This window comes from Excalfactoria chinensis, chromosome 3 (assembly GCF_039878825.1).
Source record: "Excalfactoria chinensis isolate bCotChi1 chromosome 3, bCotChi1.hap2, whole genome shotgun sequence".
NCBI lineage: Eukaryota > Metazoa > Chordata > Aves > Galliformes > Phasianidae > Excalfactoria > Excalfactoria chinensis.
Window position 1 is genome coordinate 57,931,103 of NC_092827.1, and position 23,882 is coordinate 57,954,984.

The window sequence follows — 23,882 nt, forward strand, 5'->3', positions numbered from 1 at the left end:
TGCAAGTACACAAGAAACACAAGCATTTTTATTGAAGGATTACAATGAAGATACACAGATTGCAAAACAACATGATACTTTCTCCACAGCTCTGTCAGCGAACATCCATGTCTTTTGATAAACAAACAAGGCATTTAACTTATTTTTGCTAATGTTCTGATAATAAAATTTGCTTCCTCATATCCTTAGACCATTATGCCTACAACAACATTAGTACTACTAAAAATATTTACAGTGAGGTTGCTCAATTAATTATTGGACTGTAGAATCCTAAAATATCTTTTAAAACTTTTGGCTGTTGGAAAGTCATAGGATTTTACCTGTGAGCTTTGTTATATTCCAAGTATAGAAATGATGTTTTCAGTTCATTATGCAAATTCTATAACAGCTAAGGTACTTCAAACTAGCCATTAAACTATTATCTTAGTTTTCTTCCTGATTTACTGCTGAAGGCTTTTGTAATAGATGTTCAGTGTATTTCAGCTTGGTATATTGTAGCATGGTGGACTGTTCAGATCCTGCTAGACTCAGTTCTGTTGGACAGCACTAATTTGAATCTCCTCTTTAGTTTATGTTCTTGTTAGTTAAATAATACTGCTATGTAGTGCAAATGAACACATCCAGTTTTTTTTTTTTTTTTTTCAAGTTTCTATCCCATGCTTTTTTAAAGTTAGATGATGACAGACCTGGTTTAAACTTTAATGATGACTATGAGGAAATCTTGCTAGGCTAATGCAAAATTAAATATGGAATCTCTATGGCAGCACGGCAGAATTTTTAACAGAAAATGGAAAAAAGGCACTTCTGCTACATCTAATTTCATATTATGCTGATATAAAAGTCTGCATATTTAGCTGCATCACACTGATGAAACAAGAGTAGTGTTACTTCAATTAACAACTTACAAGGATTTGTCCTTCAGTCTTTATTACATAATCCAAGGCAGAAACAAATGTCTTCACACTAAAAGCATATTCTGTTACATGAGTTTTAATAGTGAAATTAAGAAATAAATAAGAAGAAATAGAAAGAAAACCCTGTTCCATAGAGTTGTATTTTAGAGTACACTTAAGTATATTGCCCTGCCCCCCCCACTTAACTACTGATGGTTTATTTACAAAGCAAGAAACAAACAATGGCTAGAAAACACTATTGCACCACAAGTTATCTACATGGATATCTCTATTTTCCATACAAAAAAATAGATAGGATGACATTTACTAGGATGACATTTACTTCAGTACGATGTTTCTTTCATAAATCTTCATGTTTTACTAGCTAACACAAAATGGAAAGGCAGACTGCATTAAGTTAGTTAGAAAAGCAAACACATGGGTTTGGTTAAGGGAAAAAAAAATCTATCAAAAGGTATATATATATATTTTAAGCAGTTCTGATGTGCTAACTCTTCCAACCACTTCACACAAGGACTGTTGTTGACTTCCAAGTTTGAGACACTGCCAACAGGGCAGTTGAAATCTGGTAAATTAAAGAGAATTCATTGGTTGCCTGTGCCAGCTCTGACAAGCTGATAGCTGTACATCTATTCACGCTGATTCACGTTGGAGTTTACAGTAACAGAGTCAATGCTTTTTTTGGGATAATTCTACTAGTAACAGCATGGGATATTTTCATTTACTCTACTAGGTGAACTTATACCTCATTGTTTTGATTGTAAAAGTTCTTATGTAAGAAGAGAGTGGTGATGCTTGGAGGTTTTTCTTTTCTTTAAATGATCACTGAAGGAAATATTTTTCCTTTGAAGTTTTGGAACATGCAATCTTTATAAGTGAAGAACTCTTGTTTCCAACATGTTGTTCTAGATGATCCTGTGAGACTTTGGCACACAAACAACCTACACAGACAACACCTCTACAAAAAAAAAAATTTAAATGTAAATCACAGACCCAACTCCATTTCCCATTATTTCCTGTCATTATAAGCTCAACTTCTTTTTCAAAAGTGTCTGTCTTTTGAACTTTTGTTTCCAACCTGTTTAACGCCATTGTAACTTGCCAGAGCATATCAGATAGCTTTGCTTTTAGACTAACAGTTGTATATATAATATGACTGTTTCGAACAGTGCAGCTTGGAAAGCCCCCATACCTTTTGGCTCTGCTTGCCATTGAGTTTCATGCTTCTGTTACGAGCAATGTAGAAGTGCTGCAGAAGCAGTTTTTGACAGACTGGAAAAGCAGGCACTTTCCTCTATGATTATTCTTTTATTGTTGTTTTTGTTTTGGTTTTTCTCTTTTGAGGGAAAGCATATCCTACACCTTCCCATAGTGGACTGCACAGAAACACTGTGGCACTGGTTTGCAATTGCTTTGAGAGCTATACTGCAGCAGACCCTGTCACGGCAGTGGGGTGGTTTCAGCTTCTTGGAGTTCCAACTGAAAGGAAAGAAATTGCAAATACAATGAGCAATTACTTGTTTTATACCCCCAGCCCCCCACCAGTTTGTGTGTTTACAGCGTGTGTTTTTTAAATAGGTATTTACATCTCATTTGCTGCTATTACCCAGCCCTGTAAAGCTGAGCTGGTAGCCCAGGAAGCAGGGCGAGGATGAGTCTTTGTCATAATACAACAAGGTAGAGAGAATGGTAATGGTAAGAAACAAATTTTGTGTCTGAACTTTAACGACACAGAAACAATTGTTCAGTGCTGTCGTGTTTGCATAAGAGACTGTTTCATAGCCAGCCAGAAGTTTTCCTTCTAGTTGGGAATCCTCCATGAGTTTCATTTGTAGAGAAGGATTTCACTCACTCACTTTCACTATTGTATTTGCAGCAACTGCTGGGAAGCTGGTATTCTAGACACTATATTAGCGTGCTTTCTTTATTCACATCAGTAAATTGGCTAGCTCCTGGATTTGAATTTAAAAATCCAGTTTATATTCTGTGTGAGATGGACTTACACCAGGAAATAATCACAAACATCCCTCTGCCTTGGGTGCCCATAGTATCCAGGCCTATTCATGTACAGGCATGATATCCACACAAATTTTCATCAAGGAAATCTGCTTACTACACATTATATCCTGAAAACCTGCAACCTTTTTTTACTGCTCAGCAATCAGAAATTGTCAAAAATAGGGAGATATTATAAGCAAGGTGTTTATTTATGGAAAGCAGAGTCAGAGATGAGAACTGTGAAGAGGGCAACATGTTGCATCTGTTTAGGAATTTTGGAGGAGAAAGCGGTTAGAAAATAAACTCTGTTTTCCAGGCACTTTCAGAAGTGACATCTGTTAGGAATACTAATTGGAGATAAATTGATCCAAAGCCAAAACATAACTTAAACTAGTTCAATTCAGCATAATATAATCAGGGGCTTTCTTTATTCTATATTGAAAATGTTCCTCCACAGCAACATTCTATTAGAAAATAATTTTGAATCAGAATATCTGACTTTTGGAGAAATCCAGATTCAGAACTGAATTTTGAAGTTTTTTTCACTTCTGAATTGAATCTCCTGCTGGAAAGGAATTACCTGCTGAAGAGGAACTTTACAGAGAAAGACCTATGTGTCTTGATGGACAACAGGTTGGCCATAAGCCAGCAGTGTGATCTTAAGGCTAAGAAACCCAGTGATACCCTGGGCCAATGGGGTGCAAAAGTGTGGTGGCCAGCAGGCTGAAGGAGGTGATCCTTCCCCTCTTCTCTACCCTGGTGAGGCCATACCTGGAGTACTGTGTCCAGTTTGGGGCTCTTCAGTTCAAGAAAAACAGGGATCATCTAGAGACAATCCAGCAGAGGTGGGTGATGATGAGAAGCCTGAAAAGCTTCGCTTATGAGGAAAGGCTGAGAAGCTGGGACTGCTCAGTCTGGAGAAGCCTGGAGACGGGATCTTATAAATGCTTATAAATACCTAATGGGCAGGAGTCAAGAAGATGGTGCCAGACTTTTAATTGCCCAGTGACAAAACAAGGGGCAATGGGCACAAACTGGAACACATGAAGTTTCATATTAACATGAGGAAGAACTTTACTCTGATAGCAATAGAGTATTGGAACAGATTGTCCAGAGATGTTGCAGAGTCTCCTCTGGAGACATTCAAAACCTTTTTGAGTGCTTTCCTGTGTGACCTTGTTTTTGGGGGTTGGAAGATGAGGTGATGTCCAGTGATCCCTTTCAACTACAATTCTGTGATTCTGTAATAGAATATTTACCTCATGGAATAAAAAAGTTCTGATGTCCATGTATTTTAATTTCCAGTTTAAGGAATGAATCACAAAAATATGCAGCCTTAGGATTCATTTAATTAGTTTCAGTCCTCATGGCATTGTTTATACTTGTTAACTCCTTTAATTAAATTGTCCAGAAAACATTCTGTTTTCTCTGCTCTGTAGAAGATTATAAGGGTCCTACGTCTGTGCAACTCAGCCACGGAAAAATACCTAGCTTTTAACAATCTGCTAAATTAATAGAAACTTGTAGAATTCTTGACAGAAATGTTTTTTATTTTTATTTCTTCATTAAAACAGGCAGATGTGAAATCTGCTAGAGACTGAAGTTACGGAATCCGTACAGCTTTTATCAGGCTACTGCACAGGATTCACCAGTACTCCCCATGTTTGTTTGTAAGCTGTCACAGAGTGCTAGGAAAACTAACGTGTAAGAAAGTACTTAATTTTTTCTCATTTCAACTAAAACTAATTTTTCTTTACTCAAGTATCTTTTTTATTTCTATATCTGGGTGCCTGACTAGCCATCAGTCTTTTCTCCCTCAGAAACAAGCTGCTCCACTCAGCACACACAATTTTTATAAATGCTCACACCATCAGTGCTGCATTTCTGGGGGATGTCAGAACTTGTTTTGTACTTTTCCTAAATGCTGATAAAACTGTAATCAAATTCTTAATCCAGAAAAATCTTTCAGCAATCTCAAAGACTCATGAAATAAGCCAAAGGCAAATATCTAAACTCGGAGTAATATGAACGTTTGTGTTTGCTGTTCCTGCTTTTGCACTGATAGAAAACATGATTGTTACTTCCAGAAGTGAATGCTTATTTTAAGTGCTTTAAGATGTGAGGCCCCAAGCTGTTCTGCAATTGAGTGCCTGCAATTCTCATTACCTTTAGCGGGAGTAAGAATTCTCACTTGGCAAAAAAAGCAACTTGCAGAACAGCTGTTTCTTTGAAAATAACATGAACTGCGCCCACAACTATACAGTTGTGCAATTAGAATTCATAGCAAATGCTCTCCAAGGCCTTATCTATACAAGAAAGAGCTTGTCAGTATACTTAGATCGATACAGATAAGCTGGCTAGGCTTGCCTATACAGAAAGCACTTACCTGTGAAAAGAATGTCCTGTCAATAGAATTTACAGAAGCTCACCAACTGTTTGAGCAAAGTGCTTTTTTACATTTTCTGAGAAAAAGCTGCATTCACCCTAGGGCTTTTTCTGTCTAACATAAATAAATACAATGTTACATTTGTCAGTACTACTCAGAGAACCTTCTCAGAGTAGAAGTCTTACAACCTCTCTGTCATTTTGATGGCAAGATACACCAAAAATGTCTCTTATGGAAAAGTCTGTTGTAGAAGAAAATTGTCATGGTTTTGCAAAAATATAAAAATGAAGTTTAATAATCAGCTGTGAACATGGCTTGCTGTGAATGTATTCCATCACCTCTGAAGAGGATGAGAAATACTGCTGTTGCTGGCCGGTGTGATGCACCCAGGGAGCACCACAGTGAGGAGGTTCAGGTCTGATCCAGAGTGTGTGTCTGACAGACTGCGGCAACATCTGCCAAAGCAAGGACTGCTGGATGGTGGTTAGGGGAATGACTGGGCCAGTTTAAATTCTCTTAAATACCAGACTATGTAAACAAACCTACGAGGACAGGAGTAAGTCTTCTTCATGGCCTCAGGAAAACCCGCTAGCAAGTTGCGAGGAAGGGTTACAGAAGCAGGGAAAGCTGGGAAGTCACACAATTTCTTACAGTTCAGTTCTTACAGTTTCTCACTGCCTCTGTCTGATGTTATTCCTGATGTTCCCCCTTCTCTTCTGCACTCTTCCTGTCAGCTCCATTTCTCTTCAGCACCTTCCCTTTCACTTCTCTTCAGTATGCTTTATCTCTGCTTAACTAGTTCCACTGCTACTTGCTGAAGGAAATGAGTAAAATCAATCAGCCAAAATTCCAACTGTTTGATTAGCTTGTTCCCTACTGCCATTAAAAAGCTAACTTCTGTCCCTACCTCACGTGGCTCCCTCTCATGGTGTAGATTGCAACCTTTTTGAGAAGGATCATCTTCTGTGTTTGCTCTCTGTACAGCAAAATAGGCTTTATTTTAATCAGCCTTTGCCTGTACCATAATAATTTTTGCTAAGGGTAGAAACTCAGAAGGCTACAGCTCTTCTAAAATTTATAAAAAGATTTGCAAGTAAATGTTGAAGACATATGCCTCCAAACTGCACTGTAAAATGATGGACACTTACTAGGTAAAGTCTGTTGTCAGATGTGCACAAAATCGACTCCACTGAGGATCACAAATGCACTAGTGAGAGCTCAATCTATCGAATAAGCTTTTGCTTCATATAATGAATACTATATACATACATACATACATGTATGGGCCCATGACACATTTGGACGTACTGCACAGCCACTGAAGTTTGGGTAAGCCAACATAATCACAGCTTTCCCTTGTGAGATCCCCCCCATTCCCAAGTGAGAACCTGTTCTGTGTGAGAAAAAACATGAGCCTGAAACTGGATCAGTTCTTTGGACAACAACAGTGAAGTCTTAATATTTTTTGTCAAAGACTGAGCAGGTGCTGACTGATTTCACAGGCCACATTTTGGCGTGTAAGAGTCAGGTGCTTGTGACATCACCAACTGCAGATGCTTAATACACCTTATTCCTCTCCCTTCAGCCTGCTTCTTCTCTTTTCTGGTGCAATTACAATGCACTATTGGCTTCCCAATGGCCCATATTTGGCACATAAGCTATTTCTTAGACAAGAAACCACTGACTTCTGCACCTCAAGAAGGTGCTTAGCTTGTGGCTGAAGGGGCAGCCAAGCAGCTCACGTAGGAGCAATCTAAGTATACTGCTGATGTTCCAAAAGGTGATGTGGCAAGGAAGGAACTAGGCTTGTGTCTTTCTTCTCTTCAGTGAATTCCAGAGAAGATTAAAACCCTTTCTAGTACTTTCTTTGCTAGAATGCCATAATTTGCTTTTATGTTTTGCTTGAATTTCACTGAGGAATGTGGTTTGGCAACTTGGGAATCATCACAGGAACATGAATGTTAAATATGTAACAAATGGACTTTTTTTGCAAAAGCTAAGAAAATACATTCTGAATAGAAATGAGTTTTTTGATATTTTTCTCTTGGTGTGTCTGCTGTGCTACAAAGCCTCTTCTACTTGAAGGCTTTTTCTACATAGAGAAGGAATGCTCTGTGTACCTTAAATGGCAAAACAGTACAACACTCCTTAACGTGTATGTATATTTTTATATTTATATATATATAAACCCACACTAGCCAACACAGATAATGATCTAGCACAAGAACTGCATGCAGAAGCCTTTTGTCTACTTCTTACATCCCTTCCAGCAGAAACAGGGCCTTGTAGGCCTTCCTTGTATGCTTAATCAAAAAGTGTATATGCACAGCTTTTTCTCTTTTCAGTTCGTTGATGAAACAGCAAGAGAGAGACACAGCAGTCTTGTAGGAGCAAACAAGGAGTATGAATAGAGAAATCTGTGACTATTCTCCAACCTGTTCAAAACATTCACCTGGTGTAGACATTCTGTAAATGAAACACTCTGTTTTGGATGTTGTGTGTACACATAAACACTGGACCCAACCATGCAAGGTACCTTTGAAAGCAAAGCACTCAGCTTCTGGGAATCAACTAAACTGGAAAAGAACCAACACCATGCATAACTGGGGTCCCTGTGTATGAATACACCAGCTTCAAATGTAGCCTTGAAGGTGTTCAGACCTTTAAATAGCTACAAATCAGTATAAACTGTAACTTCAGAATACATGTCATCTCCAAGCGGGAGGCCCGGATCCAGAGATGACATCTCCACTGCTAGTCATACCTGATGGTTAGTCCTGTCCACAGTGTTGGCAGTGGAAGCATGGTCACGAGTATTTTGTCGGACCCGGGTGGAGTTTTGCTGCTCAATAGTTGAGGAGGTGGGGATGCAGAACTCTCTGAAACACCTTTTGAAATTCTCATCTAGAAATGCATACAGGACTGGATTGAGGCAGCTATTTATATAACCTAGAGCAATACAAAAGTGCCAGGAGACAGTCTGGAAAGTAGTTTCTGGGATGTTGACCAGGGCTTTAATGATGACATAAATGTGGATAGGAGTCCAGCAGATGATGAACACTGCTACCACTACAAGAACCATCCTTGTGATCCTCCGCAGGTTCCTGTCCTTCTCTTTAGAGCCAGATAACATGCGGACACTCTTCAGCCGTAAAATCATCAGTCCATAGCACACAGTAATTATTAGGACTGGCATGATGAAGGCAAAGATGAACACACAGATTTTCAGTAGGTTTTCCCAGTACCAAGCAGGGTGGGAGAATGTAAGTGTGCAGTCAATAGAGCCTAGAGAAAGAAGAAAACAGCAGAGAACAAGATGGTCAGTTTATACTTGCTTTCCTTTAAATATGTTTTTAAATACTGTAAGCAAATAGATTAATTTTCATTATGTAAATAACAAAAACAAACAATCTGTAATCTGTCATTGGTACAAACAGTAATAGGACACAGTGTTGCAAAACATGTAGGAAGCTTCAGCTAGAAAAACAAACCCCAAAAGTAACATGTTCTCCTTTGCTTTATATTGCTTCAAATTCTGTGTAGAATTCCAGAAAAGCTGAATTGGCATAAATGTTTAAACTTTGGCTCACTTCTGATATAAAACCTGGTGATGATTTAACCACTGTAGCTGCAGCAAATTTGGACATTTCAGGGCGAAAGGGAAGAGGATGGTATGACACTTGGTAACTATGCACTATGGATCGATTTTTATATACGCTGAAATGCTGTCATTTGAAGGAAGATCTCTGAGAGCTAGTGCTCCAGAACATACTCTGAGTTCTGTACTATACCCTGCCAGGCAAAGTTGAAAACATATACTCATTATCTGTGACTGCCAACTTCAGCAAGAATATATTGGGTAAAACAGTGCCTTCTGTGCAGTACTGATACAGTACTCCAGAAGCAGCCACGCCAAGGCAGAGGAGAGGAAGAGGATAACTTCTCTTGATCCGCTGCCATACCAGGATACCACTGGTCCTCTTGTCAAGAAGGGGGGCACAGATGCTTTTCCAAACATGGCAGTAATTGTGTGGAACAGGATTCTCATGGTTCCTGCTGGAGCTGCAAGTCATCAAAGACTGATCACATGCAATGCAGTGTCTGATCAACTAGGGCTAGCTGCAAAATTGTTAAAGATGGATTTTGGCATAACTTTATACAGCCAGCAGGTCAGAAATTAGTTCAACACCACTACAATAAAAAGAAACAACGCAAAAAGGATTTTAAATATTGAAATATTCAATTTGAGAACAAAAAGCAAGACTTACCCTGCCTGTATTTAGTAGTTGCCATAAACATAACTGGCAGACCAATGGCAGAAGACAGAATCCAGTTGCAGACATTGACAATTTTGGCATTTCTGGGGGTACGGAAATCAAGGGCCTTGACTGGGTGGCAAACAGCTACGTAGCGATCAACACTCATGGTGCAGAGTGTAAAGATACTGGTGAACATATTGTAGTAGTCTATGGATATAACAATCTTACACAGGATTGTACCAAATGGCCATGTTCCCATCAAGTAATTCACACTCTGAAATGGCAAAGTACTTGTTGCTAGTGCATCTGCCAATGCAAGATTGAAAATATAGATATTGGTGGCAGTCTTCATTTTTGTGTATCTAGAAAAAAAAAAAAAAAAAAAAAGCAAAGAAAGTGAATGACTCCAGCTAACAACAATAAACAAAATTGAGGCCAGTGCACCATCTATAAGTTACTTCCATGAAATAACATGCTAAATAGTATTACAGATCATTTCTTCTACTGTTCACCTTTAAATCAAATTATCTTGCTCTGGTTTATCTACAATAATGCTTATAAATCAGTCAGATATAACCTAACAGGTATAAGAAGGATAAGAAAACATGAAATTAATTTGTGCAGAAATGACATACATAGAAGAAACAACATTATGATTGCTAAAGAATCACTAACAGGGCTGAAAAAAAAATAAATGTTTGTACACACTGGTCACTGGACTAAATTGATAGACATTGTGTATCTTCTCATGCCATGTCAAGAATCGTGGTCTACAACAATGGAGCACACAGCATTTCTTGGTTGTGGAGTAGCAATGATGTAATTACATATGGAATAAGCATGAAAGGCTTTTGTTTTAAGACTAACCTGCTAATAATCAAATGGTTTAAAAATAATTTGTTATGATGGGTACTGCTATTATGGTTACTATTATTACTGGTCTCAGGGTCCTACACAAACTGGATAGATATTCCAACCGAATGAGAAGACAGATGCTATCAACCACATGAACTGAGCATATCAATAAAACTGCCAGCCCTCGGTGGACACTTAGCCCTGCTGCTTAAAGTAGGTATGCATGCACTGTTCTGCTCCACAGTGTCAATTTTGACAGGTGAGACTTCAAACTATTTTAAACTCCCTTCTTTCCTTAAGTCTGTGGCACTAACACAAAAAACACTTTCTGAACTTTAAATACATCACACCAACCACAGCTGAGCAGGGAAACTTTATATACTTTGTGTTTGCATTCCTAAATGTAGAATTAAAATTATTCCTTTGTTTCATAGATTTTTTATTTATTTATTTATTTTTTTTCCCAAGAGCCCTTTACAGTTCTTGTGTCACATCAGTAGCACCTGACATCCACTATTTGTGAGGATGATCTATTTTCCAGAAGCACAACGAACATTTCACTCCAAGTAATCACTCCTGGCTAGTTTTTCCTGATTGCTGCTGAGGTTGCTAGGTGCTGAGGCCAGCTTTTGGGGGTTTAGATGGCTTGCTCTTGCGATGAAATTCCCCTGTGATTCTGCAAAGTAATAAGTACAGTATTTGATCAGACATTTTATACTGAATAGACTGATTTGCAAGTGGAACAGCCCTTTAAAAAGACCTTTTGGGCAATCTGTTGGATAAGACAAGGTGTAAAATACAGTATTTAATGGTTGTTTTTTTTTTTTCTTTCTTTTTTTTTTTTTTTCTCTGATCTCTTCAGAACATTAGTCAGCTTCAAAGAGCCCATGACAGGGCTACAGAGGGAGCACAACTTTGGAACATCTTGTTAGGGGCTGGAGGGATGCAGATTTCTTCCTGAATGTAACTAGATAACTTTTATGATGAACATCTGATGAAGTTCATGCTGTTTTTCTTCTCTCATTTCATCACACTGTGCATGAGGATCCAATAGCAATGTTAATGACAGTCCAAGGTGTTCTTTTAAACATTCTTCATGTAGACCCAAGCTGTTACTTGACTGCTGTGCTGAGAACTATGATCTTTCAAGTTTTAAATAAAATCTATTCTTTGAAGTTAATGTACCCTGCAAACTTTTCTTAAGGGGAGTACTCCCTTTATCCAACAGACTGTAACAGCAATTTAGGAAGACATTGCTGCAAGCATCTGTGCCTCTATTTGCAGGGAATAACTTAGAAAAAAATGCACAGGATTTCAGTGTGGGAGAGGCACAGTGAGCTCCAGCTCTAAAAGCAATTTAGAAGGTGGAGAAAATATTTGCTGGGCAATTTGTTGAAGAACCTTGGAGAGGAGAATGAAAATAGGAATATTTCAATAATGACTTTACTAAGGAAAAAAAAGGTTGCAATAAGCCCTCTCTTTGTTATCTCTCTTGTTGTTTATAAAAAATGAATGTGTTCTCTACAGATCTTACAACAGTTCCCAGATTAGCAAACGCTCTGTCCAGAGAGTAAACTTGGATGATTGATGCCAGTTTGAGCAGACTGCACAGTTTGCTCCAGCCTGATTGGCTCAGGCAGCAATAGCAATAATGGCTGAGGAGGGACAATGGCTCTGAGCCCTCAGAAGCTGAGAAAAGACAAATGAAGACTCAGCGCCCTCACCCATGATGCTGGACCATTCTCAGCTTTGAAATGATCACTCTGTATTCATGGCTGGAGAAGAATATACAAGCTTAGGTATGCAGCTAAATGCCACTGCCATCATATCTGAGTCTGTAGAAATTCTGACCAGAAAGCACATCATCATCAACTTGTGATAATGATTTTTTTATCAGTAATTAAAGCCATTACAGTGCTTCAAAGATAATGCTTGACAAAGTAAATAATAATAATAATAATAATAATAATAATAATAATAATAATAATAATAATAATTAATAAAATAACAACAAACAAACCACAAAACAAAGAAACAAAAAAAAACCCCAAGCATCAGCCAATAGGTAAATCACTTTCAGCTTAGCAGGCTAAAGGAAAGGCAGAGAAAAGCTCTGAATAAATGGAATAGCAATTCTTCACTGATACTACCATGGGCCCCACTTAATGCTACACAAATTTAAGCCTAAAAGTTCTTGGAATTTCCATTATTTCATGTAGTAATTTCACATAATAGACTCTGGAAACTATTAATGAAAAATTCTGCTTGATGTCCTCTTGTAACCTACGTATTTATAATCATGCTTTTCTTACAAAGAAAGGAAGTAGAGCTTTCATGGTGCTAGAAAGTATTTACCTCCACAATTGCTTCATGAACAAAAGCCTATTGAAATCCACAATACTCTTTTCAGTGACTTTCATGGGATCTGATATTTCTCTGTACTGAATATATCAAGATTTTATAAGGACATTATTGCTAAGAAGTACATTTTGTTGAAGGTGTATTTCTCCAAATAAGTAGATTATCAGTGTCACTAGGATTGTTTTAATTTGTATGAAAAAATAAATATTGACAGAATTGATTTTAACAAGCACAAAAAATAACAGTCCTGAAAACAAAGCTCTTCAAAGTCTTGATCTTGGCTTTTATTTTACCTTTTGCTAAGTTATCAGTCAATCTATTTGAAGAAGACATTTCTATCATAGGACACAACTGTAACAAAATATACTTCAGATATGCAATTGAAGTCATGGGCTACCTGTAAAACTTTCTTATAATACCAACAGCACTGTGCACATAAATACAATCTTTTAATGGATACTGCTCTTGCTGTGCGATTCAAGGCCACTAGAGTGGGAAACATTTACCTCAGTATTGCTCTTAATATTAAAATTAAATATGCTCATTATGATTCACATACCCACTAGCACACTTTTTCTATCTCATCAGAGTATATTTTGTATCATAAAATATTAATTTTTTATTAAGTGTCTTTTTAAAAAAAATATGATATGACAGTTAAGTTTTACAGCTTCAAGTCTGTCTAATTCTTTAGGTCATATTCAGCCTTGCCTTATCCCCGCTCTATCCAGCAAAGATTCAAAATATATCTGAAGTTTGAAGATTTGAGCTCTAGAGATCCACCCAACTGGAATTCACTTGGAAGTAAGAAGAAAGCAGTAAGGAAAAACATGAGAATTCTATTGAAATAGTCACTAAATTCCTGACACTCAAGGATACATAAAAGCCTTAGACTGGTAAGCCATGGGCCAGCTGTAGTTTGCAAACCTATCCAAAAAATCATCAAACTAGAGTTACTGACTTATAAAACCTAACAAGACCCTGCCTCAACTGCAGGAAGTATAACAGCACCTTGAGCAGGGGCCATGAGCAACTCCCAGTCATGTCAGAGGAAAGTGATATGCACCCTTGTGCTTCTCCCTCTTGCTGCAAGACACACCACAGCTCTGATTCTGGCTTACCCACTCCTACAGTGACATCTTCAGCTGATCACCTTTGCAGGTGATTGATTTTTTGAAAACATTTTTAAGCCTCAATAGCTCAAAAGAGAAGAACAAATAACATGACTCACATTTTCTTAAAAACAAAACAACAACAATCAAACAAAAAATGAATTTGTGCAAGCACATTACTACTCAGTCTGTACCTGGACTGCAAGTGACACATGGGTTAACAATCAACTTGTCCTTTCGATTTATGTTCTCAATAGGAGATTGTATACATGGATGTATTTCAAAAATAAGTCTCCCAGGAGAAGCATCCAAACACCAAATAAAAACAAAGACAACTCCAGCAGGCACGCAATTATAGCAGAAAATGTTCATGCTTATTTAGAGTGAATCTGTGCCACTGCAAGCACATTTGCTTACTTTTTATACTGACTCAGAGTTCAGAGCAAAAACTGAACTAGGGAAGGGAACAAAATTCCCTGCTGCTGATGCAGACAGAGGCGGAAGTTGCTCTTGTTGAAGCCTTTGCCATTCACTGCTCATAAGGAGACTGAAGTGTAAATGCTGTACTCAGTCAGTGAACACAGAGCAACAGGAAGCCCTCTTTTGCCTAAAGACAAAATTTATTTGGCTTATCCATCGAATTTTACATTTATAAGTGAGCAAAAACAAGAACTCTGAGGTTGTGAAGAGTGTGTTGGTGGGTTAATTGGAAGGATTAAAAAAAAAAACCATGAATATACGATGCCTCACTTCAGGTGCCAAGGCACAGCATACAGCGTGCTTGACTTACATGGTGGGGAATGCAGCAAGGCATGCTGCACTATCACAGAGCAGCCGTGCTCTTCCTTCCTCACACATCTGCAAAGGGATGCACATTTCCTGATGAAGTTTGGTGGTATGTGCGGAACGTGCATCTGAGTGTATGACAAACAACTGCTGAACTGTAGCTATTTCAGCTCTTACCTCTTTCCTCACACATCCTTTGCCTTCCCAGTGTTCAGACCCCATTTTACATTTTTCTTCTCCATAGCACAAATGAGTGGAATCCTATCTCTGTCATCTTACTATGCCTTTTCCCCATATTGGTCTGTATTAAAGCATTTGCAGATCCACTATTTGGTGGTATTTGCTTACATATGATGGGTAAGGAAAGAAGGTTTCATGCAGGAACATCTGCTCAGGTTTCTTCTGTACTCAGAACCAATTAGTAGCTTCACTCAAATCTCAGCCATGGTTCAGGAGAGCTGAACAAAAGCCTGTGAGGTTCCAGCACCAGCCCTTTCAGGAATGACATGGTGCCAATGACAGAGAGTCGTGAGGGCATCTGACTCATCCTGTTTTCAATTAATTACAATAATGTGTTGGGCTTTGGGCTAAACTCACTTGCTGCTTTCTTTAATGGCTTTTCCTACCATTTATTTTTCTTCTTCCTTTTTTTATTTATTTTTTTTATTTTTTTCTTTCTGCGAAGAGGGATCATATAGAGGCCCTTTTTCTGCTATTTGGTTTGAATTAGTGAGCTTAGTCCCTCCACAGAGAGAACAAAATAAGCTTCCATCTTTGGGAAAAAATACCTACCTACCGGAGGAAAGCTGGTCCTTTCCCTTCAGGTGTAACTGAAGGAATTTACTAGCAAGGAGATTATTCCAGACAGAACACACAAATTCCACAGTAGTTCTAAAAGGTAATTATTTTATTATCATCATTCCCTTATTACTTATCTTTTTATTACATGTTTATGCAAAATATCACTAGAATTAACCAATAGGTCTTCAAATATATTCATATCTACTTGCCACGCAAACATATAAAATGTTGCAATGTCTTATAATTACCATCAACCTAATTTCTTTTTTCCCTTCCCAGAAGCCACAAAGAGCTATTTTATGATAAGAAGAAACAACAACAACATGTATGCTGCATTTCTTGTGCAGTCAGCTGCTGGTATGCTGAATTGTTCCCCTCAATCTAGTTAAAGAAAGGAAACATTATCTGCAAATTATTCCTGGACTCATTCTCGTCTGTTCATTAAACCATCTCTAGCTCAATCTCTGCAAGTTTGACACTGAAGCACATATGAGTCTCCAGTAATGGCTGCTGTTTTTGCAGTTATTGTGTAACACATCTCTGAGAAATAAATCAAAGGTGTTAAAAATGGTAACTCTAATATATTGCCATTATCCAGCAGCGAGTGCTCAATGCTGAAATTTTTTGCTTTGCCCAAAGACATGCAAAGGAAAGCTGTCAGAGAAATGATTAGGACTATGTCAGTGACAACTGAGATTACATTTTTACAGGAGAGGCAAGTTAACAGCTATTTTCACTATTTTCAGAAGATAAAAAGATCTTCCACAAATCTTCTTGATTTGTAGACTGATCTCCTCAGGTGAGGACTGTACATGAAAGATCCCCTGCTTGACACAGAAGCTGGTAGGGAAGCTTTTGAAGACAGTTTTACTGTTAGCAGATGTGAAATCCACACAGAAGTGATGGGGAACAGCAGTGGCAATCCTCCCTGGTAAAAAACTTTCACAGCAGCAGCATGGGGCTCAAGGCAATGTCAGAGACCATACACAGCAGAGTTTTGCTAAATATGCAGGGTACAATCTCTTGTGTGTAACTGATCAGGATCTTCCTGTGTAAGTGTTGGGTGCAATCTGGAAAGGAGCAATAGAGGTGAAACAAAAGGACAAGAGAGAGGATGAACATGGAGGAGGATATGGCTGTGAAAAGAGAAGAATGGGGACAGCTGGAGTTGAAGAAGGAAGGCATGACAGAAAGAGGAAGTGTGACTATGTTTTGAGAAGACCACATATAAAGTACTAACAAACATGGATTTGGTACCATGTGACAAGGACGAGTTTCCATCTGGAACTGGGACTCTGAGGGAGGCACTGACATCATCACTTTATGAGAAAGATTTGAGAAACTGGCTCCTTGCATGTTTTTCTACTGAAGCAGCACATCCCAGGACTGACATAGATTTCAGCAGGGTGCAAGGGGGGAACTGGAAAGACTGCACCTGTACACCTCTTCAAGAAAGCAAATTCTCTCATGCTGGCAATGCTCTGTGCCACACACCCCATTCTATACAAACAGTTTTGTTTTGAAGTTTTATTCCTGATCTGAGACATAAGATGTCATAGCTGATAATTGAACACTTCTCTGTGAGAAGGTGGAAAAACATGCTATTTCATGTCCTTCACAGTTACTTGACTAGCTACAGCTTATCACCTATCATCTTAACCTTTTTTCATCACGCAAATTCAAAGGGAAATAAAAATAAATCAAAAAATTAATGTTAAACAGATGAATGGTAGTTAACACAGGCTAAGCAGTGGAATGCTAATGAATACCCTTGGAAGCCAATTTTAAGAGGAGCAAGGTCTTTGAAAGATAGTGATAGAATCTACACTAACACAACAGGAAATCCAAATTCCACAGAATAAACCAAACAAGAAACAGATGATTATAAGAAGAACACTGCTTGAGATGTGTCTAACAACTCGCTAAATAGTTTATCTCAGATTCTCCTAAAATACAGATATAATGAGTAGCTTTGTATTTTCAAGAGAGCAATCAAGGACTGGAAATACATTTTCACAGGGAATCCCAATAAAAAACATCTTTTTTTTCATGAAAGTGTCCATTAGTCAGGATCCTTACACCCAGACTTAAAAATAACTAATTTAGAATCCTTAACAATGTTTCAGAATTCTCAGATGTTACTTAAGAAAATGACTGCTTCAAAACAGTCTTTGTTGAAAAGTAACAGTATTCCCAACATATTATTTCCAACCCTATTGTAGATTCAGATATTTTTGGGACTGCTGCATGGAAAAATGTCCACAGAAGGGTACTGAAAAAATGCTGATGCAAAATGCAGTCCAGAAGTCTGTCTGCAGTACAACAGACTGTTAAAAAGGAGTCTCACACGGGTATGCATCTCTTTCTTCTTTTCTTTGTCTAAACACCAGTTACTGTCTATGCCTGGAAAAGAGGTAATGATTATGAGACTGTTTGGCTTACATTGTGTTTTGTTTGAGACTTTTGTATGTCATCTTTTGCTCTAGAAAAATGTAAAAAGGAAAGCCTGTCAACAATATTCATTAAAAGCTATGACTGATGATTTGAAAGCAAAATAGTGTTAAGTTAAAATGAAACAAAACAGTATTTCAGGCTTATGCTAGCTCACATTAACTCATCATTAGTTTGCTAGTAATTAAAATACGAATAATATGTGATTATAATATGTTCTAGTTTTACTGATATCATGAACAGTCAGAGCAATTAGGTTGGCTTTTATGAGAAAATTGAGTGAGAGGAGAAGTTTTCAGCCTGTCTATCTCTGCCCAGGGGTGGAGGTGCTGCAGGGGCAGCCCAAGTCCTGCAGGTGGGAGCTGGCTGGGCATCCTGACCTAGCCTCTTCCTCAGAGAGACCAGGGCTGTTCTGATGTCATCAACCATGGTTGTATCAATATAACTTAAACAAAATGAAAAAAGTATAGATGGCATTTTATCTAATCAGCTCCTCTTGATTCTGGAGGAGAGGAGAGCACCTTACATTGGGTGCTGGTAAATTTTTATTGCAAACAGCATGCAAATGAAACACATGCCTTTGTGTAATGTGGTATGCTGAGGGTCATCTTCTCACTGTACCACTCTTTGAACTCAGCTTCTGGGCTGGTCTTGCCTACTTAGATTCCCTTAAGCCTTGATTGTCTCCACCACTTCTCTGGGCAACCTGTTCCAGTGTCTCACTATCTTTATTGCGAAAAAACTTTTTCCTTACACCCAATCTAAACCTCCCTTCTTTTAGTTTGAATCCATTTCCCCTTGTCCTATCACAACAGACCCTGCTAAAGAGTCTGTCCCCTTTCTTATATCCCCTATTAGATGCTGAAAGGTCGCTATCAGGTCTCCCTGGAGAGGGCAGATGCAGTGCCATCCAAATGAAAAGATATTCAAGTTGCTGTGGGCAGGAAAGAAAAGAATGTATTTTATGGATTTCTATGTTTCTAAATTCCTGATTTATGCTGCCACAAGGCATTCCATGGATCTTCTTTCACACTGCATCCATAACTCAGTGCTGCTTTGCAAAGAAGAGCTCCTGTTTTTTTTTTTTTTGTTTTTTGTTTGCTTGTTTTTGGAAAAACTCTTTGCTTCAGTCCATTTTAACCTCTGTTCATTTCCAGTGGGTCATTTTCAGCTTACTTGTCAAATCACTCTCTCCACCCCATGTGCTATATCCTGTTTATGAACTCCTCACTTTTCTTTTTCTTTCCACGTGTCACAGTATTCCTCTGAAGAGTATTCCTTCCTACAATTGAAATTACATGCCAAGTTCCTTTCTTACTAAAACAGTATTCTCAAAGCACAAGTGAGCCAGGCTGAAGTAAGCGGAGGTTTCAGCAGTGGTGTAGTCTTCCCAAATCAGATGATGATCCAGACATAATTTTTGTATTTTATTTTTCAAAACACAGTTGAGAGCTGTAAAAAGCTTTTTGCCTCAAAGCAGACTTCTCTCCTTATTTTAATTCAGTGGGCTTTTTAAAAAACCAAAATGCTAGTGTAATCACTTACTCTAATGAAACAAGGCATTTCCCTCATCCTGTGAAGGATCATGGGGCACCTCAGGCTCCTTTGTTTATGATATGTGACAAAATGATTAGCACAGCAATTAAGGCATTGCTCTTGCTTTGAGTGCTGGTAGCATCTATTGATGGCATTGCCCCCGTCTCAGGACATTTCACTGTGAACACCTCTTTAATCACAGGCCATATTCTTCTTCCCCCCCCCCCCCCCCCCCCATCATATCCCACTGACTTGTCTAGAAAGATTTGAAATTAATTCAGTGCCACATGATGATACTAATTGTACACTGTCTTGTACTCCACAGCAACTAGCTGTAGCATTTGCTGTTAATATAGCTGTAATAACACTGTGTTTGTATTAGTAGTTCGTGCTTAAACAAAACACATGAGGAAAACAGATAACGAAATTCATGGCTGGCAGTAAAACCTGACTATTATTGCTGTCACTCAGAAGGCATTTTTCATACCTCACAAAGGAAACAGCTCAGTGTTGGTAACATGGGGTTCAGCTTCACGTACTGTAGATACAATGCGTTGTAAAAATTAATTCAAGAAGAAATAATTCAGCTTAATAGAAACCACTTGGGAGAATGAGGAGGGTGGTTGAGATTGCATGATAATGTACAGGTATACAAAGCCCATGACACTGTATATTGATAATGACAGTTCCACATCAGGCAAGCACCTGCACAGCTCTGGCTCCAGGCCCACAGATCTGCTTCACATGGAGGAGATGGGACAACTGGATGGGGCTTTAAGGTCATCTGCTTATAAAAATAACTTAATAGCTATCCCACAAAATGTTTCCAAAGAAGCTGAGCACAATGTATTAGCATGCAGCACTCTAAACTTTCACTGGACTCTAAGATGTGAATAGGGACAGTTTCAGACATCTGAGCATCTCCCTCCAAGCTCCTGGCATTTTCAAAGTAAACAAGCTGCCAATATCACTTTCAATTCTTCTTTCTTGTAGTATTAATTCATCTCAAAATTAACCCAAACATCAGAACTTCCTTTTTCTTGAGCAGTCACTGTATGAAAAGTAGATAAAGATAGGGAGATTTATAGTACGTCAAATTAGAACCAGGGAAAGGTTTGCCTCCTATCTTTAGTGGGACCTAAGGTTTCATGAATATGAGCACATAAGCTCACTGTTCCATATACGCATGTAATATAATATAGGAATATTCTCATGTCAGTATAGCCTGCAACAGGAAAAAACTCAGAGTTCCTTACAGCTGCCAAAGTATACCAAACCTACATAGAAGCACAGAAAGGCATTGTTGTGGTGCTTAAACTGCAGATTCTATTCAACCATAAGCAAGATTTTTTTCATCCTAAATCAGGAAATATGAGTAGGATATTAATTGACAAGGAAATATGTCATATGGAAAGCTCCTTGCTGTGAAAGCATAGGAGACCTGGGTTCAGTTCTATCTCTGTTGCAGAATTCCAGAGTGGTTTTAAGGAGGTAATTTAACTGATTTATGTCTTCCTCTGTAAAATTAAAACATATTTTTTTTTGCCTTTTATTGCTTCTGGCTTTTGTGTTAAGGTTTAATCTCTGGGAAAGATGGTCTCAAGATAGAAAGCTGAATGCAGGTGCCTCATTCAATTTGGCTTTGTGGTGTAAGTGTAATTGAATTAATTAATATAAGAAATATGAACCCAGAACAGGCTATGGCTGGTACAAATATACAATTCCATGGAAAACTTCTAACATACACACTGCTGACAACCATCCTGGCTCTGTTATACTGTGCATCTGCTTCTTCTCCCAGAGGAAGGCGTTCACCACTTGCTCAGACCATTGCAGTCATGTTCCTATTCAGGAGCACTTCTCACACAGACAGCTTGGATTTCAGCTTGACCAAATCCTCATGGCACTAAGAATCTTCCCAGTTCTGCCTCTAAAGTATGGCTAAAACCAGTAGGATTCTTAACTGTAATAGTCTGAACCGTTGGTGTGTGTAAGTCATGTTCCCGATAGATTTATGAGTTGCATGGGCTTTGCAGACATGTCCCCAACAGCTGCTATGTTGTACACCAAAGGAATCACTGGAGCATCACCCTGGCTTGTTACAGCCACCACTGAGCACCACGCAGTGTCTGCACAGAGGGACAGAGACTGCCTTCTGGACCAGGGGGAACTGCAAGACCTGCGGCAAGGAGAGAGCACTCCCCAGGGGCACTCCCTGCAGAAGCGTGGTTCGGAAAGGCCAGCTGCCCAGTGCCGCGCCAGCCCCGACCCGGGGCATTCGAGGGCAGCTTCGTCCCGTTCGGCCCCGCCGCCCCCGGGAGGTGGCACTGTTCCTCCACGGAATCCGAACACCCGACCCGGACTCCACCGGAGCCTGTTTCATCTCGCTGCCACCCGCTTGCCGCTGGTTTACGGTTATGAGATTCCTCGTGCGTGAAAGACACATTTGTGAGGGACCTGCGGGTGACAATGCCGCTCAGTGCTGCAGCACAGCTGGGAGCCTGGGGAACTGCCAGGATCCCCGTGTTTGCGGGTGGATGTATATACACATACACAGACCCAGATGTATACGAGCATAAAACACGCATATCTACACTCGAGGTAAAGATCTATAAATCCAGGTAGAGAGAAGCATTGAGCTGAGATGCTGTTTATATTTTGCTTTTGTGTTGGCACACGTTTGGGGACAGATGCGTGCTGAGCGTTGTGCGTACACCAGCACACGCGGTGGCTGCGGTCCCCTTCCACCCTCCCTCAGCAGCGGACAGCTGCGAGTGTCGGATCCCGCGGTCGGAGCGCTGACGGGTGCTGCAGCCCTAGGGGCACGTAGAGCATCTCCGACGGGGCACTCGGTCCCGCCGCTTTTTCCCTCCGCGATCTCTCGCTCCGACGCTTTCTCAAAGCCTCTTCTACTCATCCACCCCGCACCCAGGAGTCAGGAGTCCCTCGCATCGCACTGCTCCGCGGAGGCTCCGCAGCCTAACCCCGCCGCCGCCGGAACGCCGTTCCGCAGCCCGACGGCGGCACTCACCTGATGATGACGTACATGACCAAGAAGTTGCCGAAAAGCCCCACGACGCACACTACAGAATAGAGGGCCATGATGGCGATAGCCGTGACCACAGAGGGGCCGCCACCGCCCGTGGGAGCGCATGGCCCTCCACCCGCGCTGCCGTTGGCACCGCTGCATGGCTCGGAGCGGTTCCAGCCCGCCGTACTGTTACCCCATGTGCCGGGAGGCGCGGCCGCGCAGGGAGGCACGGCGGGGCGGCAGGCGGCAGCGGAGGCGTTGGCTCCGAAGGGGACCTCCAGGGCGCCGGCGAAGAGCGGCGCAGAGCCGTTCCCCAGAAGGTAGGCGACAGCCATGGTACGAGGCGGCGTCAGAGCGGCCACCGCTTCCCCGCGCCCGAGTGCGAGAGACGCGCAGCGCGGGCGGCGCTGGGGAGGCGGCGGCTCCCACCCGCCCCGACGGCGCGCCCCACCGCTGGCTGCGGGCACATGTGTGTGACGGGCGGGCCAGGAGGAGGAGCTGAGGCGGCGGGGAAGACGCGGAGCGGGGGGAGGTGGTGCTTCACTCCCCTCTGAGGTCTTCGTGAGGTGTTAAGTGAAGCACTTTTTGGGGTTAAGGGTGTGCTGCTGTAGTATAGTCTGCCCTGCTGTGCTTCTGAGGATGGAGAGCCCTTAAAGCGTTCCCTTCCCCTGGGAAGTGGGGGTAGGCAACTGGAAGAAATGTCTGGCGATGCTGCCCGAGCTGAGCAGGGGTCAGCGTGCAGCTGATTAATGCAGTGAATCAAGAATATCGCCCAGACTGTGCCCTCCCTAATTCTGTGGCTTGGGGAAAGTGTAGCTGACACTGGAAGTAAAACATGGGGAGCTGTGTGGTACCACACTGGACAGAATTGTGCTTTGGAAATTATTTGGAACTCCTGTATTCTCATAGTTTTCGGAGATATTTCCACTCCAGACCTATAAGAGCCCTCTCCCCTAGAAATTGGTTTGATTGTTGTCAGATGTGATAACATTCAAAAGGAAAGATATGAACACCATTCTCTTTACTGGAAGGCAATGTCCATACACTGAATCAGGTGTTTGACTTGCCCGCTGCTTATCTGCACATTTCTGTGTACAGACAGACATTGCCAGCAGTGCCAGCAGGGTGGCTGATTGCTAATTACCAGGACCCGTTTCTTTTACTGCTTCATCAATGAAATCAGAAGGGTTCCATTGGTAAGGCAGAAGAAATACTGGTGATCAGGAAGCAGATGGAGTGGCAGTGATTGCCCCTGCTGCCTCATCACAGACTTGTACTCAGTGTCTGTGCTTACCACAGGCAGAGCGTGTCCTGCTATTTCAGGAGTGATAATGGCAGAAGAAGAGATGAGTTGCAACCTGCCAGAAAGATGCAAAAAAAATAGGCAATTTA

General features: G+C 40.3%; 1 protein-coding gene across 1 annotated transcript; it reads right to left on the reverse strand.

Annotated features, from left to right (window-relative positions):
* Positions 1-22,958, reverse strand: OPRM1 (opioid receptor mu 1). Its single transcript, XM_072332378.1, has 4 exons — positions 22,491-22,958; positions 9,567-9,919; positions 8,063-8,583; positions 1-2,393 (listed from the first exon to the last, which is right to left on the reverse strand). Exons 1-4 carry the CDS (start codon positions 22,823-22,825, stop codon positions 2,355-2,357), a joined length of 1,248 nt encoding a protein of 415 aa, XP_072188479.1. The 5' UTR covers positions 22,826-22,958; the 3' UTR covers positions 1-2,354.
* Positions 22,959-23,882: the final 924 nt, after the last annotated feature.